The sequence below is a fragment of the Oryza brachyantha genome, chromosome 1, assembly GCF_000231095.2.
Source record: "Oryza brachyantha chromosome 1, ObraRS2, whole genome shotgun sequence".
Classification (NCBI taxonomy): domain Eukaryota; kingdom Viridiplantae; phylum Streptophyta; class Magnoliopsida; order Poales; family Poaceae; genus Oryza; species Oryza brachyantha.
In genome coordinates, this window is record NC_023163.2 from 24,648,511 (window position 1) to 24,663,621 (window position 15,111).

General features: G+C 44.5%; 2 protein-coding genes across 5 annotated transcripts; both read right to left on the reverse strand.

Annotated features, from left to right (window-relative positions):
- Positions 1–2,661: 2,661 nt before the first annotated feature.
- Positions 2,662–4,831, reverse strand: LOC102699835 (protein DETOXIFICATION 33-like). The gene is made up of 8 exons (XM_015834504.2): positions 4,580–4,831; positions 3,941–4,482; positions 3,755–3,841; positions 3,590–3,646; positions 3,254–3,492; positions 2,995–3,113; positions 2,809–2,895; positions 2,662–2,736 (listed from the first exon to the last, which is right to left on the reverse strand). Exons 1-8 carry the CDS (start codon positions 4,829–4,831, stop codon positions 2,662–2,664), a joined length of 1,458 nt encoding a protein of 485 aa, XP_015689990.2.
- Positions 4,832–6,187: 1,356 nt separating this feature from the next.
- On the reverse strand, positions 6,188–9,215 carry LOC102710069 (E3 ubiquitin-protein ligase RNF5-like). 4 transcript variants are annotated; one of them, XM_015837009.2, is made up of 2 exons: positions 7,981–8,882; positions 6,188–6,573 (listed from the first exon to the last, which is right to left on the reverse strand). In XM_015837009.2, exons 1-2 carry the CDS (start codon positions 8,599–8,601, stop codon positions 6,562–6,564), a joined length of 633 nt encoding a protein of 210 aa, XP_015692495.1. In that variant the 5' UTR covers positions 8,602–8,882; the 3' UTR covers positions 6,188–6,561. The 4 variants fall into 4 exon arrangements, with proteins under 4 accessions (XP_015692495.1, XP_015692505.1, XP_006644765.1 ...); XM_015837019.2 differs by having other exon boundaries at positions 6,188–6,590; XM_006644702.3 differs by lacking the exon at positions 6,188–6,573 and adding an exon at positions 8,893–9,215 and having other exon boundaries at positions 7,726–8,623.
- Positions 9,216–15,111: the final 5,896 nt, after the last annotated feature.

A 15,111-nucleotide genomic window follows, 5' to 3' on the forward strand; every position in this document is an offset into this window, starting at 1 on the left:
ATCCATGCCAAATGCAGCTCGCAGTTGCATGAACAGCCGGGTTAATGACGTGAGTAGGTTTACGATGTGCCGGAAGATAATGTTGTAAAATTTGTCACTGATCACCCTACCCTAGCTATGAAATGTAGGGCAGCGCTGTGCTGCTAGCTAGCCTGCTCCACATATTTCTACTGGCACTGGCACTGTCATGCTATGGACCATGTTGCACACTTGCAGTTACTATTTTGGTTTTTCAATACTTGTCAATGATTTAGATAAGATCACTGCGCACCGGCCCCATCTCATAATCTTTTCATATAAAAACATATTTAGAGAAGATCACTGGGGCCTGGGCACTAGATACTTCTCTTTTTTTTTCTCAGAAAACAGAGAGAGTTGTTCATTTCTGCTGCACATATGGTGTACTATACTGGCTCGCTCGATGTCAGACAAAGTTGAAGTTGATGACTAACCAGGTCAGCACTCAGCTCCCACCGCTGCAAAAACTAACAGAAACCAATGCATGTGCACGCCCTGGACTCCCGAAAAGGTTACCACGTCTAGCATACCGAGACGTTTCGTGCGATGTTTACTCTACCCGTCGTCCAGCTTTCACCCGGCACACACACGGGCGAAAAGTCCTCGTCGGCTTTCCAGTTGGGTCTCTCCCGGCCCGTGCACCGCGCGTTCACCTTTGGAAAGAAAGCTCACTCGTTCGCCGGCCCGGACCAGCGCGCGCGACCCCGTCTCCGAGACGAACAGCTGCGGCCGCTGGCGCGGGCGCGGGCGTTCCCTCTCCGCCCGCGCGCGTGTGCTGGCTTTGGTAAGTTTCGGCGCTCCCCCTTTTCGCCGGGGTAGCGCAAGCGAGCGCGAGTACTAGGTGCTGCTTCGCCTGGGACTGGGAGGAAGGAAGCTGGGGGAGCCTTGTTTACCCGTTTTGATGCTTCTCGTGCTAGGCGTGGGTAAAGTGGGAGCGGCACTGGCACTGCGGCACTTGCAGCGTCGCGTGCTTTTGTGACAGCTGGAGTGCTGGTTCGAGGGGCACCGGAGAAGTTTCCAGGGCGATTGTTGAGTTATTTAAAGAAAAATCATCCGGTATATTTGTAAATAAAATTTTATATACGTGTTATTATCAACTAAGGTTAAAAATTTAAATTTTAACTTCTAAGTATAAACATAAGTAGAAATAAGTGTGAGGTGCACCAGTGGCCTCTAAACTTGTATGTACGTGTCATCTAGGTCCCTGAACTCTCAAAATATATTTTTGAGTCCCCAAACTTGTCCGAGAGTATCATATAGGTCCAAACGGGCTCCGAGCCACTTCATGCGCTGACGTGGCATGACACCGTAGCGCCTATGAGAAGGGGGAGAAAAGAATAAGGAGAAAAGATAGATATTGACATGTGAGACCCACATGGCCCCACCAATACACGTAGGCGTCACCACCGTGACATGACACGTCAGCGGATGAAGCGAATCGGAGCCCGTTTGGAACTATATGACACCCCTGGACAAGTTCGGAGATCCAAAAATGCATTTTAAGAGTTCAGAGACTTAGATGACACATACACACAAGTTTAAATACCACGGTTACACTTCACTCCAGAAATAAAAAATCAAGTCTGAAAAGTTGGAATAGGTAAATGCTTTGGACACGAAGACCGTGACCGATTTGGGTCTGAAGGGAGGGAGATCAAAATTTGAGTCAAGCAGGCCAAGGAAGTGGGCCCATCACCACTCCGGGTCCGTTTAACACCAGATAAGGCTACGAGCCTGCGGCCCATCGATGATATCGTGTGCTCGATCGGCTGCAGCCCTCGTCAGGCATACGCGCGATCAATCGCCACGTTCACCTCCCGAGAGGAAGAGACGATTTCGTTCTACGCGCCAAAGATGTCGTGGGAGCAGCATGCGAGCGCTCAGGTTCAGCCCTCTTCTGTGCCCGTGGCTGCGGCTTCTACGGAAGCTCGGCCACCCACCCTCGACATGTGCTCCTCCTGCTACGGCCGCCAGCACTGCCTCCTCAACGGCGGCGCCTCGGCGTGTACCAAGGCCGTCGCGAGTGCGGCCACCGCCACCGTCGATCGTGACCGGATCCGCTGCCCCCACCGCCTGCTTCGCGCCGGGCTAAGGGCGCCGCGGAAGCCGCCTCCAGCTCGTCCAAGAACGCGGCTCCGGCCGCGGCCGGCGGCGGTGAACCGGTGCGCGGCGTGCAAGAATAAGGTGGGGCTGACGGGGTTCGCGACCAGTCAACTGCGTCTTCTCTTGCTCCCGCAACTGTTTTTGTTTCAGTGTTCATGCGCACACACGTAATATGCGCAATATTGGCAGGCAATGTGCCGCTAGTTTGCTTAGTCCACGGTCGTTCGTCGGGCTCGCGAGACACGGTCGTTTTTGGCGTGCGGCCGCTACCATGACGAGAACGTACGGAGCACCGGGTCAGGCCAGGGAGTGCCACGGGGCCATGTCGTGTAGCCGTGTGCATGTTGACAGTGCGGAACAGAACACGGCCAACTTTAACTTTATTTTGCTCTGCTCTGAAACGATCATGCTTAGAGCAGCCCATGCACAGTGGCAATGTAATCGTAACAAACAATGTGATACGTGTAGCGTTGCTTGATACTTTGGTAGTAGCATCGACTAGTATATCTGTATATGTGTAGTGGATTCTTTTCGCTTGGATCAACTTCCTTCCTGAATGGTTGGCAGCTCAACACCTCCTCCCCAGATCATTATCCGCTCCTCTGCTAGCATGGCCTGCAAAAACATTTGAGAAACTAAGCCGAGACGACCAGCTTCTACTGGTTCTTTAAAGTGGGCTTACCGTACCTCTTTCTGCCATTTGGTTCTGAAGAGGATCACAAGCAGAATAGCAGTCTGCAGGATTGTCCCGATCAGCATCCCCACCCAGATCCCCTGCATTGATTAGTACACAAAGTTTACTACATCTCCCTACAAGAAAAAAATATTACTCGTAAAAACAGAAGCTTAATTAACCGTCCAGCTTTGTCTTACTGTTGCATTAAATCTCAGCCTGAAGCCAAAAACAGCTGCAATGGGCAGACCGACGAGATAGTAGCAGCCAATGTTTACAAAGGCGACAGAGGACTGCCATCCAGCCCCAATCGCCACGCCTGCAGTAATTAATTAAACAGACGCATGCACATAGTTGCATCGGTTAACATTTTCTCAGAGATCGTCAAAAACTGAAGCAAGTTGAGCATATAAATCCACCATGATCGTGGAAAGAGACCGGAAGCTAGGCACTACGCACCTGATAGCACAGGCTGGATGCTGTTGAGGAATATGGTGGCCGCCAGGAGATACCCCAGTTTCGCAGTCTCCCCGACGAGCACGCCGTCGCCCGTGAAAAGCCTCGGCATCTGCTTCCTCGCCGCGAGAGCGAGCAGGGTGAAGAGCAGGCCGACGGCGGCCGACGTGGCCACGGCGACGACGACCGAGAGCCTGGCTGCCCTGGGGCGGTTCGCGCCAAGCTCATTCGCCACGCGAACGCTGGCGGGAAAACGTGACAGGCAAAAGCATCTGAGAGCGCAGTAGTAAATTGTACGGTTGAGTTCGTCGGAAGCAACACGGAGGATACGTGCGTTACCTCACTGCAGCGTTAAAGCCTACCGCAACCATCAGTGTCCAAAGCTGATAGTTCATGCTGTTTACGACAGAGTAATTAACTTGAATCGTTTAAGACTAACTGTTTCAATCGTTGAGAGGTGGAACTGTGGAAGAATCTCACAACAAGAAGGGCTAGTGTACCGACCATATGGAAATCGCCCCGACTTGAATCTCTGGGTTCTTCAGGCAACCCACCAGAATGAGCACTGCTGTGTAATACCACATCTCCAAGCTGCGACCACAAATTCACCCATGAAAAAAAATATATTATGATACTATTTTTCAACGTGAAATGAAGCTTCAACTAGCTGCTGCAGGCAAGGCGACGAACCACAGCATAACGGCGGACGCGAGGGAGAGCTTGACGAAGCCGCCGAGGTTGGCGAACGCTTTCGTCGAGAACCCGGTCCATGCCTCGGGGAACGACCCGCCGACGAGGTACGCGAGCTGCGCCGCGATGAGCAGCCACCAGGACACGTCGCCGACGAGCGCCGCGCCGACGACGCCGTGGCCGAGCCTAGCGACGACGAGCCAGTTGAGCAGCGCGTGCGCGGCGAGCGTGGCGGCGGAGATGGCCGTCACGACCCACACCCGGCTCTGCGCCTGGTAGAACTTCTGGATGGGGAAGTTGACGGCGTACGCGAACAGCTGCGGCACGCACCACCGCGCGTACCGCCCGGCCACCGACGAGATGGCCGCCGACTGCCGGAGCAGCCGCAGCGCCGGGGACGTGAGGAGGTAGAGCGGGAGCAGGGCGAGCGACGTGGCGAGGCAGATCACCCACGAGCGCTGCACGTAGACGCCCAGCATCCGGACCTGCCCTGCCCCCACCGCCTGCCCGCACAGCGTCTCCAGCGCGCTCCCCATGCCAAGCTGAAAACGCGACGACACAGCGAGCCGACCTGAACCCACCAGCTTTTCCCGTTTGATCAAACGCCTAGCTACTGACTGAGCGCGCGCGATTTTTTACCAGGAGGCCGAAGGCGAGGCCCTCGACGACGCCATTGACGACGGAGACGGCGGCGAGCTCGACCTTGCCGACGTGCCCGACGAAGGCCGCGGTGACGAACCCGATGAGGAACTGGCAGATCTCCGTCAGGATCACAGGCCCGGCGATGCGCCACAGGCTCCCGGACTCGTCCCGCCACTTCTTGCGGCGGCCGGACCCAACCGCTTCCGTCCCCGCCGCCGGCGCCGGCGCCGGTGCCATTTGCTCCTCCATCAGCCCCGTGCACGCGCCACCCTCAGTGCGACAGCGTGCGTGTGCCGTGTGTGCGTGCACGCGGTACACATAATAGAGCATCCACGCGCACCACCTTGATCTGTGCGCGAACGCGCGGCGTAACGTAGAGCGGACAAGCCACCGGTCGCGCTTGCACCACCTCGTTGTGCGTACGTGCATGCCATGGTCAGGGGGTCGAAGGTTGCAGCTGCACGCTGGCTGCACTTGCATACGGCTCGATCGACAGAATTCACCGTGCGCCGGGAGCGTGCAACGTGGACGCTGGAGTAGGTAGGTGGTCGCTGAGGCGAATCTAGGATTTTAGATAAGAATATGCCCGGCTAAAAATTATCATATATAATCCGATAAATCTTTTCTTACCAAATCAATAATATAATTATAAAATTAACAACATGATTTAATATATATGTGCTAAGTAAATGGTAAGGCTTAAATTCATAGATTAGGTTGAAACTATCGCTAAATATAATATAAATAGTTTAAAAGCTTATAAAAGAGTATCAGACTTACCCGTGCTATTTTTCTAACTATTTATTCGACGTTTTTGGATAGACACAAATGGTAAAGTCTTTGAGCTGATCATTCAACTGACTCGTTGATCGATTGATACATAGATCGATGCAGCTTAATTAAAGATCTTAATTAATCGCCAGCCTGCGGTTGGTTTATTGGTTTTGATCCTACTACTAGCTGGGTGCAAAACGCGCCGCATCCGGCATGCCTCGCGGGGTGCGCGGGGGCCTCGCTCCGCTCACGCTCGCTTGCTGCCTGGTCGCTGCCTCGTGTGAGGTTAGTTTTTCCTTTTTTTAAAAAAAAAATATGTATGTATATATGGGTATACATGGCAGAAATACAGGGTGTGCCAGTGCATAACTGGCATACCCTGTAGATCCGCCCCGACGCTGACTTAGCTCGGCTGCTCGACCCCACCTGACACGAGCAACGTCTAAGGCTTACCCGGTTCGCCGTGCAACGCAGTTGCGGCTACGCTAGATGACACACAGCACGTCAACAACCGTACCCGCACCGTCATCTTTTAGCTTTTGCCTATACCGTCATCTTTTAGCTTTTGCCTATATTTATAAGCCAAAATTTTAATTTTCAAAACATAAATTTAAAGTTAGTTTTAAGTATACAATCACGAGTACTGGAGCCTTCGATCGGGGTACTTTATTAGACAGAAAAGCTTGAACGGATAGGCGGATACTCCGGTCCAAATGTTCTAATATCCTGATCCCTTGACAACACATCCAGACATGTATGCCAAGGACAATTTCACGTAGAGCGACAGAGAGGATAGATGCAACGATAATAAACAGTAAATATGTAGGTAACTACAACAACAAGTATATAAATACTATTAATGCATATAATATATTGGTCTTACATGTCATACACACATTCTAAAATTTTAGAGTCTGTGCTGCAGCTAGCTAAAAATCTATAGCTCGCTAAAAATCTATAGCTCGCTGTTCTTCCCTCCTCTCTCTTATTTTCTTAAAATGTTTATACATAGTTTATAGTCTGCCATTGTATCTGCTCTAAGCAATCTTCTAATAACTAGCTCGGTTTTCACTTAATTACCTCTCCTCCCCGTTTTCACCCAATTACCTCTCCACTAGTGGAGGTGAGAATAAACATACTTCCAGCGTCTCACCACATCCTTGGGGGAACTCACCAACGACTCCTAGCCATCCAGGAGGCCTTCATCAATTTTTGAGCTGAGAACATGATGGGCCTATAAATTAAGAAGCTCAATTTACAATTATTTGGTGATGACCACATGGATCAATAATCCAGTATGCCAACAGACGACCAAAATATCTCAAAGCATCCTCAGGACTCAGGGGCATGGGGAATAAACTATCCAAGTTCCCAGGAGATATTCCTATTTACAACAACAATATATAGTACTTATGTTTCAAACTACAAATTATTAATCAAATGAATCGGAAATCCAGGTTTGATATTACTTTTGAATCTTTTATACGTGATTACAGGCTAACAAAATGTACAATCAAATTGCTACAGATATTTGGATTATACTGCACAGATTCTGCAGTTCCAAAATCTTTTTGCATTAGTGAATAGACTACAAGTTCCTTTTTCTGAGGGGAACATTGTTACAAGTCAGCACATAGGTTATCATCATCTTCGTTTTTATGCAGGGTTTTTTAAGTTACCCTCAAATAATTGTGAGCCATCCTTTGTTTTGTATCCAATGAATATAATTTTATTATATTACAACTTGTAGTATGTGCAGTCAAATTTTATAGGGGTAAACTTGGAACTAAACTAATAGATTCATGTATTATATTCTATCTAACCAAAGTTTCAAATACAATATTTTATATACTTATGAAAATCTATAGAAGGTACTGTAACAGTGCCCTTTATCTAAGATCACCAAATGCAAACCAAGGGAAATGTTAGGACTTATTCAGTGGCTTGGATTGACAAGAGTATTTCTGGAACAGTAAGAAGTTCATGTATTCAGATATTATTTCATATAGTGTTTATCTAGGATAAAATAAACCCATGTCCGCATAAATTAAACAGAAAGTAGAAAATGTACAATACTTTGTTGGCATGGTATTTTAAATTTGGAAACAAGTTCCAATTGCTGATTTCAAATACAAAACAATGTACATATGCACAATCAAGAATCCATATATGATATAGATGACGCAGGACAAGGTGTCCTTGCGATGGGAAAGGGCAACTTTAGCAATGCAAATGCATGATCCAAATAGTAAATATTAATGCAAGAACGACACAAGCATGCAAGATAATTATTATGAACAATGAAAAAGAACAATTTCAGACTTTACTAAAAAGTAAGAACTAGTTGCAATGCAACAACACAAGCCATATACTGAAAAGCTTCATTGGCAACTCCATATGGCAACCATATAAGCTGCCACTCACTGTCACAGACTCGTAATAGTAGTACCTTTCTACTATTTCACTCCACACTGATCAAATCAAACCAATGGGAGCCAACCTAAGAACGACACAATAAAGCTATTTTTTACAGGCTCACCACCAAGGATTGGCCATAGCTAACTGCACATCTAAAACACAATCAAGCTGGCAATTACAAGAACACCGACCAGGACAAGGAGTACCTTCAAGAACACATCAACATGCTGGCCCTGTGGTGCCTGCGGAGGAAAACCATGCCCATGCCAGCCATGGAAAGAATGGCCATACCCATAAGGGAACCCTGCAGCATGTCCATACGCCGCCGCCTGCGGGAACCCATGCACCTGGAAGCTCAACAGAGGGAAAAGGCCCCCAATGGCCGCCGAGAAAGTGTAGTTCCCCCAGCGACCGCCGGCCACAGGGGCGCCGCCGCCCATGATCCACGGGTTGTGGTGGGGGAAATGGTTGTGGTGATCAGGCTGCGGAGCAGTCGCCGGCCGCTGCCCGGCCGGCCTGCTGGGGATTTGGACGCCGGCCACCGACCTGGATCGAGGATCGGTGGAGGCCTTGCCACGGCCATAGAGAGGGACAAGCTTCTCCTCCTCGAGGACGGCCTTGCAGACGGGGCACTCATGGGAGTGCGCGTGGACATGGAGCCACTCGTAGAGGCACGGCCAGCAGAAGAGGTGGCCGCAGAGGGTGACGACGGGGTCCTGGGCCAGCTCCAGGCAGATGTTGCACTCGAAGCTACCCGAATCCTTGCTGCCGCCGCCGCCGCCGCCATCGACGGTCGCCGACGACTCCCCGACGCGGTCCGCCTCCATGACCCCCCAGAGCAAGTCCGATCTGCAGAACGCGGGAGGGAACCAACTCAAGCCACGAATCCACGATCCAACCGACAAAATGCTCTGCCTACCATCAATCAGCTACCCCGACTCCCCGGAATCCTTTTCTACGCGGGCAGAAATCAATCCCATCAGACGACGCACATCGCGCGAAACAACACGCTAGCCACGGAGAGCCACTCACTACAACTACAAGCAGTCCAAACCGGTGGTCGATTCGTTCGGGGAACCCTCGTCCATAAAATCCGGAGTGAAGAAACAGCGACGCACCGGGGTGAACGACGCGGATCTGGACCGATCCACAGATCAGGAGGCGGCGATCGAGCACGATCCCTGTCGAAAGGACCCACCGATCACACCCAAATCCCCGCGCGGGGGGAGGAGATAGCGTCGGGCCGTCTCGCCACGCTCCTCGGTGCGCTAGTCACCGGCGGCGTCCGGCGGCCGGCGGGATTCCGGTCACCGGACCGACGCGGCGGCTACCGGCGGCCGGCCAGTCGAGGGAGGACGGGTTTGGGATCGGGGGGGAGCTCGAGTGACGCGATCCTTCGAGGCTTCGAGTTCGAGTGAAACACGGCGCGTGGGTTGCGAGCTTGCGACCATCGCGAGGAGAACGGGCGGCGTGGTCCCGCTGAGGGGCCACAACAGTGACACGTGGCACGCTCTTGTCTGTCCGATGTTCTGAAGCTGAAAAGGTGGACACTACTATTTCTTTTCTCGTTTAGCGTGGATTATGATTGAGGAAAAATTATGTTGTCTCTTAATAAATACACTCTTAATTTTAAAATAGAAGTATTGTATGCTTTAAATTTTATGTCATAAAATAATCATTTCTATACTAATTCTTATGATTTTAATCACTCTAATGATTTCAAAATTAAATAGATAGTTGAAAAGAAAATTTAATCAATTAAAAATTCAAAAATTAATCGCTGCAATAACTAAGAGCAAGAGCAAGTTCAATAGTATAGCCAACTACTAGCTCTAATTCAATTATAGTCAATCTAATAGTCAATTCATACAATAGTTACATACCAAACATTAATACATAGTCCCACGTATCATACACTTATTATGCCTTGGAGCCCGTACTGCAGCTGGTTACAAATTAGTAGTTCACTTCTCTTATCTCTTTTCTCTTACTATATTTTTAAAATATGCCTATAGTTGGCTTATAGCCTGCTATTGTACTTGCCCTAAAAGAGAATCTTTTAATATATCTTAGTCTAAGCTAAATAAACTATAAATGATTATATTTTGGGATAAATCTAATATGAAAGGAATACGTCTGAGAGGTTATGCAGAGATAAAATAAGAAAAATTTTAGGTGAAAATATATCGTACTGTGCACCTATTTGGTTGGCTGAATATCATTGGATAGAAGATGGTCGACTATTTTTTTATGCTATTGGTTCGTGGGTGAAGCTGGAGAAAATGTATTTCAGTACAATATCTAAATCTCCTAAATATTTATATTTTGGAATGATAAATAGCTGACTGCATTTGTTGAAATTAAAAATCGCGAGAGAGTTTTTAAATGACTTCTGATTTTCTAAACATGTCCGGTTCATACCTTGCCTCCTTCCTACGAACGACTGAAGAAAAAAGAAACAGACTTTCTAGATTGACAAAAATTAAAATCATGAGAGAAGTATTAAAATGACTTCTGCAGCCTTTGTAAATAAGTACTACAGTTTATTCGGGGTACAACGCCATTTGGCAATTATAATTTCGAAGGCGCGCAAGTCATTGTCTTTGCTTATTTCCTACTCCTCTAAACGACGAGAAGAAACAAAGAAACAGACATTCTAGATTGACAATTATTCAAATGGTTTATGTTAATTAATCCGAGACTCGTCCAGTACGGTACAACGACACGAAGACGAACGGGCGGCCGGCCGCTGGTTTTGAGTAGTACGTCGGACAGGGACCCTAGTGATGACTGGACGATCAATCATGGACAGATGCAGGTTTAGGCCGCTTGAGTCAATGAAAATTTATTGGAGTTCTATAGAATTTTATTTCTATAAAAATTTTTTCTATAAAGTCCTTTAAAATATAGGAATTAACCCCATAAAATCCTATTAAATTTCTACTAAATGTTTTTTTCTATACAAGTTTTGGAGGAAATTTAATAAAAGGCAGAAACTCATGAAAAAAAAAACTTTTGAGTCTTTATCTCTTCTCAAATTCCTGTGTTTTTCCTGTGGTCTAGTTAAACGGTTATTCCTATATTTTTTTTATTTTATAATTCTCGGTTTTACAGTTACATTCTGGTCAGAATTCTTTTATTTTATTTTTTTATTTTTTTATTCATACGATTCAAAAGGATCTGACGAGCACTTGAAAAAGAAAACAGCTAGCGCAAAGATGGTACCATTTCAACCGAAAATTATCCGAGTTAGCTAGGGGTGGTACGGTACGCAGCGGCGAGAAATGTCGACCACGTGCCAAGAAAAATGGAGCAGATAAGATGCCTACGTTCCGTTCATTTTGAGTTGATCCATTCGTCTCTCCTGACTGTCTGTCAGAAGAAATGTAACCCATGATTGTTTGCCATCGATCGAAATTGTTTCAATATCCGTCGCTTCCAGAATCATGGGCGCCTTGTATTAGATATATAATTAGAGTAGAACGCTTCACGTTGAAAGGGAAAAAAAATGCAAGTCGTCTCCAAGTCTTCGCCCCATCACCGTAGTGATCGTTTATTCTAGCACCGTAGTAAATCAATCAATCACAATTTAATGGTAATTACATACTACCTCCATTCCAAAATAAAATCATTTTTCAGTTTTTTGATACAATAATGTTTTGACTCTTCGTCTTATTTAAATTTTTTACGATTAATATTTTTATTTTAACTAGATGATAAAACATGAATAATACTTTATGCGTGACTAACTTTTTTATGTTTTTTTTTATAAATTTTCCAAATAAAACGAATGCTCAAACGTTGGACATGGAAAAACGAAAAATAAAGTTAGTATGAGACGGAGGTAGTAAATTTTTCAATAATACAAACAAATAAGCATGTGTAAATGACGATATCTATTGAAATATACATCTATTTAAATACGGATGGAGGAGTACACAGTCATTTATCATATGTGCAATGATTTTACACTTAGATTCAGTTGTACCAATTATTTACATGCTACATAAAAATAGTTATAGATTTTTTTAAAAAAAGGTGGCAATGATTAAGCCTATATAGAAACATGCCAGATTAAATTTGATCTATAACTAGAGAATTAAATTTGATCTATAACTAGAGAATCAAATACCATAAACCTGATTGCAAATACTAGCATAATGCAAATAAAAATTATTATTTTTGTTTTTTGACACATAGATCGAATTGTATGAAACTTTTACACAACCACTTAAGTTACACGCATCTGGTGAAAAACTTTCTGTGTATGATAGGCCGAGGCAAGGGGATAAATTGGCATGTTCCTATCCATACTTTGACTGATAATGACTAGTAAATTTGAGCACCAAGGTTAGTGTTCATCTAACATTCTGCGCCTGGTTTAGGGGGAATAATTAATTTTTTTGCCAGTCTTAGAAATGGTGTTAACATATTTGCCATTGGGTCCACATGTCATAGACATATGAGGACCCACATGTCATAGACAGCAGATGGCAAATATGTTAGGTACAATTTTTAATAGTGGCAAAAAGTTAAATGCTCCGGTTTAGGTGTTTTTTCAGATAACACAGTAAATGTGAATCAAGATTAAACTCTGCACTCGTTTTTTTCAAAAATTAGGGTTGTACTCGGGAATATGCGGTGGATTGAGCGCATGGCAGGGTCCATAGAGGTCCATGGGACCGGACCATACTGAATATGCATAATTTTACAAGAACACAAAGAAATTTCTGTCGATTTGTTTCTTACAGTATCACAAATCGCAGAATTTGAATTATCACAACCGAATGGTTAGTACTTCTGGTACCATTAGTACTACAAGTATACGGAGAACAAGTTTAGAAATCGCAAGATCCGTGGCCGTACAAGCAGTTCAACTAAGTGCGAGAGCATGACACCATTTCCCTTGTACCGCCGCTTCAACCTTGCTTCTTTTCTCTTCCTTCCCGAAGTCTCATCGAGTACTTTTCCAGTTGCAAATTGCAATGAACTTCTCTATCACATTTCGTGGCCTACAAACAGCTTCTTCCCTGCGGTTTTCCAGACACAATATAAATTTTCAGCTGACGGTACTAGTGGACTACTTGCTGGTCAACTAGTCTAGGAAATACCCACACCATTAAAAAAAAGGGTTTATTTATCATCCTTAAAAAGTATCTGAAGGTTTCAAGAATTTTAGTACAAATTTTTAGTAGCACAATATTTTTTACAATAAAAAAGGTGGTATCTTAAGATACCTTTCAAGAACAGTAAAAAAACTCTTAAAAAAAGTGTAGGATTGTACCTCTAATTCAGGAGTGTCTAGATTAAGGGAGCGTTTGTTTCCCCAAGACTTATTTTAGTCTCTGTCACATCGAATGTTTGGATACTAATTAGAAATATTAAATATAGACTATTAATAAAACTTACCTCATACTCTGGACTATTTCACGAGACGAATATATTGAGCCTAATTAGTCCATGATTAGTAAATATGATGCTACAGTAAACATTTGTTAATCGTGACTTAATTAGGCTTAAAAAATTATCTAATGAAATAGCCTTTATTTATGCAATTAGTTTTGTTATCAGTCTATATTTAATACTCTTAATTAACGTAATGTGACAAAGTACTTAAGAAAAATCACTGGGTCCAAACAGCCTCTTATTGTTTATAAGAAGACTCGTAGTTTTTTTTTATAGAGAGAGTAAGGCAATATACTTCCTCCTGGCCTCCATAGCCAATAGAATGTTGGAAGGTGTTAAACTAATTGACAACATGATTAAGCTTAACACTTGATGCAGCCTTCAGTGACCCTTCCTCCTTTAGGGCTTCTTTTCCTCATATGATGTTAGTAGACATTGAACAGATAATTCTCGATGGCTTGATATGGTTGGGCATTGATACCCACCGACATTGAACGGTGGTGAACGAGCCGGTATATATGTTGAAAAAAAGGCTCTTCGACAAAATTCGCCCCAGCTGCTTCATGCCCATACCGTGAAGCGGATGAGCTTTGGTTTGTCAGCAAGCTAGGGTGATAGCTTTGGTTTTGAATTGGTGATTTGGTTGTGCATCTTTGCCGGCAGAAAAAGCCATGGGCTCTTTTTTTCCTTTTTTCAAGGGTATAACTCGGAACGGACATGAATACACACTATAATCACACTATAACATACGCGTGTGTGTCCCTATCACACGTTTAGAATTTTAGGGTGAGCACGCGTGTGAGGGAAAAATCCTGGGGTGAGACGTGCAAGTTGCGATCCCAGGATCGAACTCGCGTGGACTGCTCGCGTACCCACGCGGCTAGCCATCCGAGCAGCTCGGTTCTCTTTTTTTCTCTCTTAAATCATATTAGCGGGTATGTGTGTGCTCAACGAGAATGCTGTGATCTCCTTTATTTCCTCTTGGCTACATTCTGTTCTTATTTTGGATTTTAGATTTTTATAGGTACGTTTCCCTAACTCTTGATCGGTTTTTATGTAATAATTTTCAACATAAAGTTTCTTATCTGGCATTTGAAGTAAGATTTTCACCATACAGTAGTTGAGCCTCATCTGACATCTTTAAAGTAAGATTTTCACTCTATAGATTTCAGCTAGCACATAAATTAGATAAAAACTCGTTCCTAAAATCTTAGTTATCGCAAATACCCTAAGTAGTCTATAATCTAACCATCCTATATGGCAATCGCTCACCCTGGGTAATCACCTTTGAAGGGAGTACTTCAAGTTAGGCTATGTTTAGTTCCCAAAATTTTTCCTAAAAACATTACATTGAATTTTTGGACATCTAAATAAAAAATTAAATATATATAAATATTAAAACTAATTACACAGTTATGGAGGAAATAGTGAGACAAATCTTTTGAGCCTAATTAGAACGTGATTAGCCATAAGTGCTACAGTAACCAATATGTGCTAATGACAGATTAATTAGACTCAAAAGATTCGTCTCGTGGTTTCCGGACGAAATCTAAAATTTATTTTATAATTAGACTACGTTTAATATTTCAAATATGTGTTAAAATTTTGATGTAATGTTTTTGTAAATTTTTTTACAAACTAAACACGGCCTTATCCTCCACAGTCTAACTTCAATTTTATCGATTGAGATCAGCTGCGGCTGTTACTATCACTTCACCTGGGACATCCACATTTTGATGGGAGGGTTCATATTCAATTTATAAGACAAATGAAATAACATTCTTGTTGCTTCCGTTTTATATTTGGAAACTTTTAGCTTTGGCTAGATTAATCCATTAATCGAAATATAAATTTCTATATATATATATATATATATAGATTCACTGATATATATTTGAATATATATAAATCTAGAAAGTAAAGGTTTTTGT

Excerpts from the sequence above, each read along its gene's own strand:
- LOC102699835 (XM_015834504.2), bottom strand. The coding sequence starts at position 4,831 with ATGGAGGAGCAAATGGCACCGGCGCCGGCGCCGGCGGCGGGGACGGAA. Across the intron at positions 4,483-4,579 it reads GCCTCGCCTTCGGCCTCCTG|CTTGGCATGGGGAGCGCGCT; the intron begins GTAAAAAATCGC and ends TCGCGTTTTCAG. Across the intron at positions 3,493-3,589 it reads GGCTTTAACGCTGCAGTGAG|CGTTCGCGTGGCGAATGAGC; the intron begins GTAACGCACGTA and ends TTTTCCCGCCAG.
- LOC102710069 (XM_006644702.3), bottom strand. The coding sequence starts at position 8,601 with ATGGAGGCGGACCGCGTCGGGGAGTCGTCGGCGACCGTCGATGGCGGC.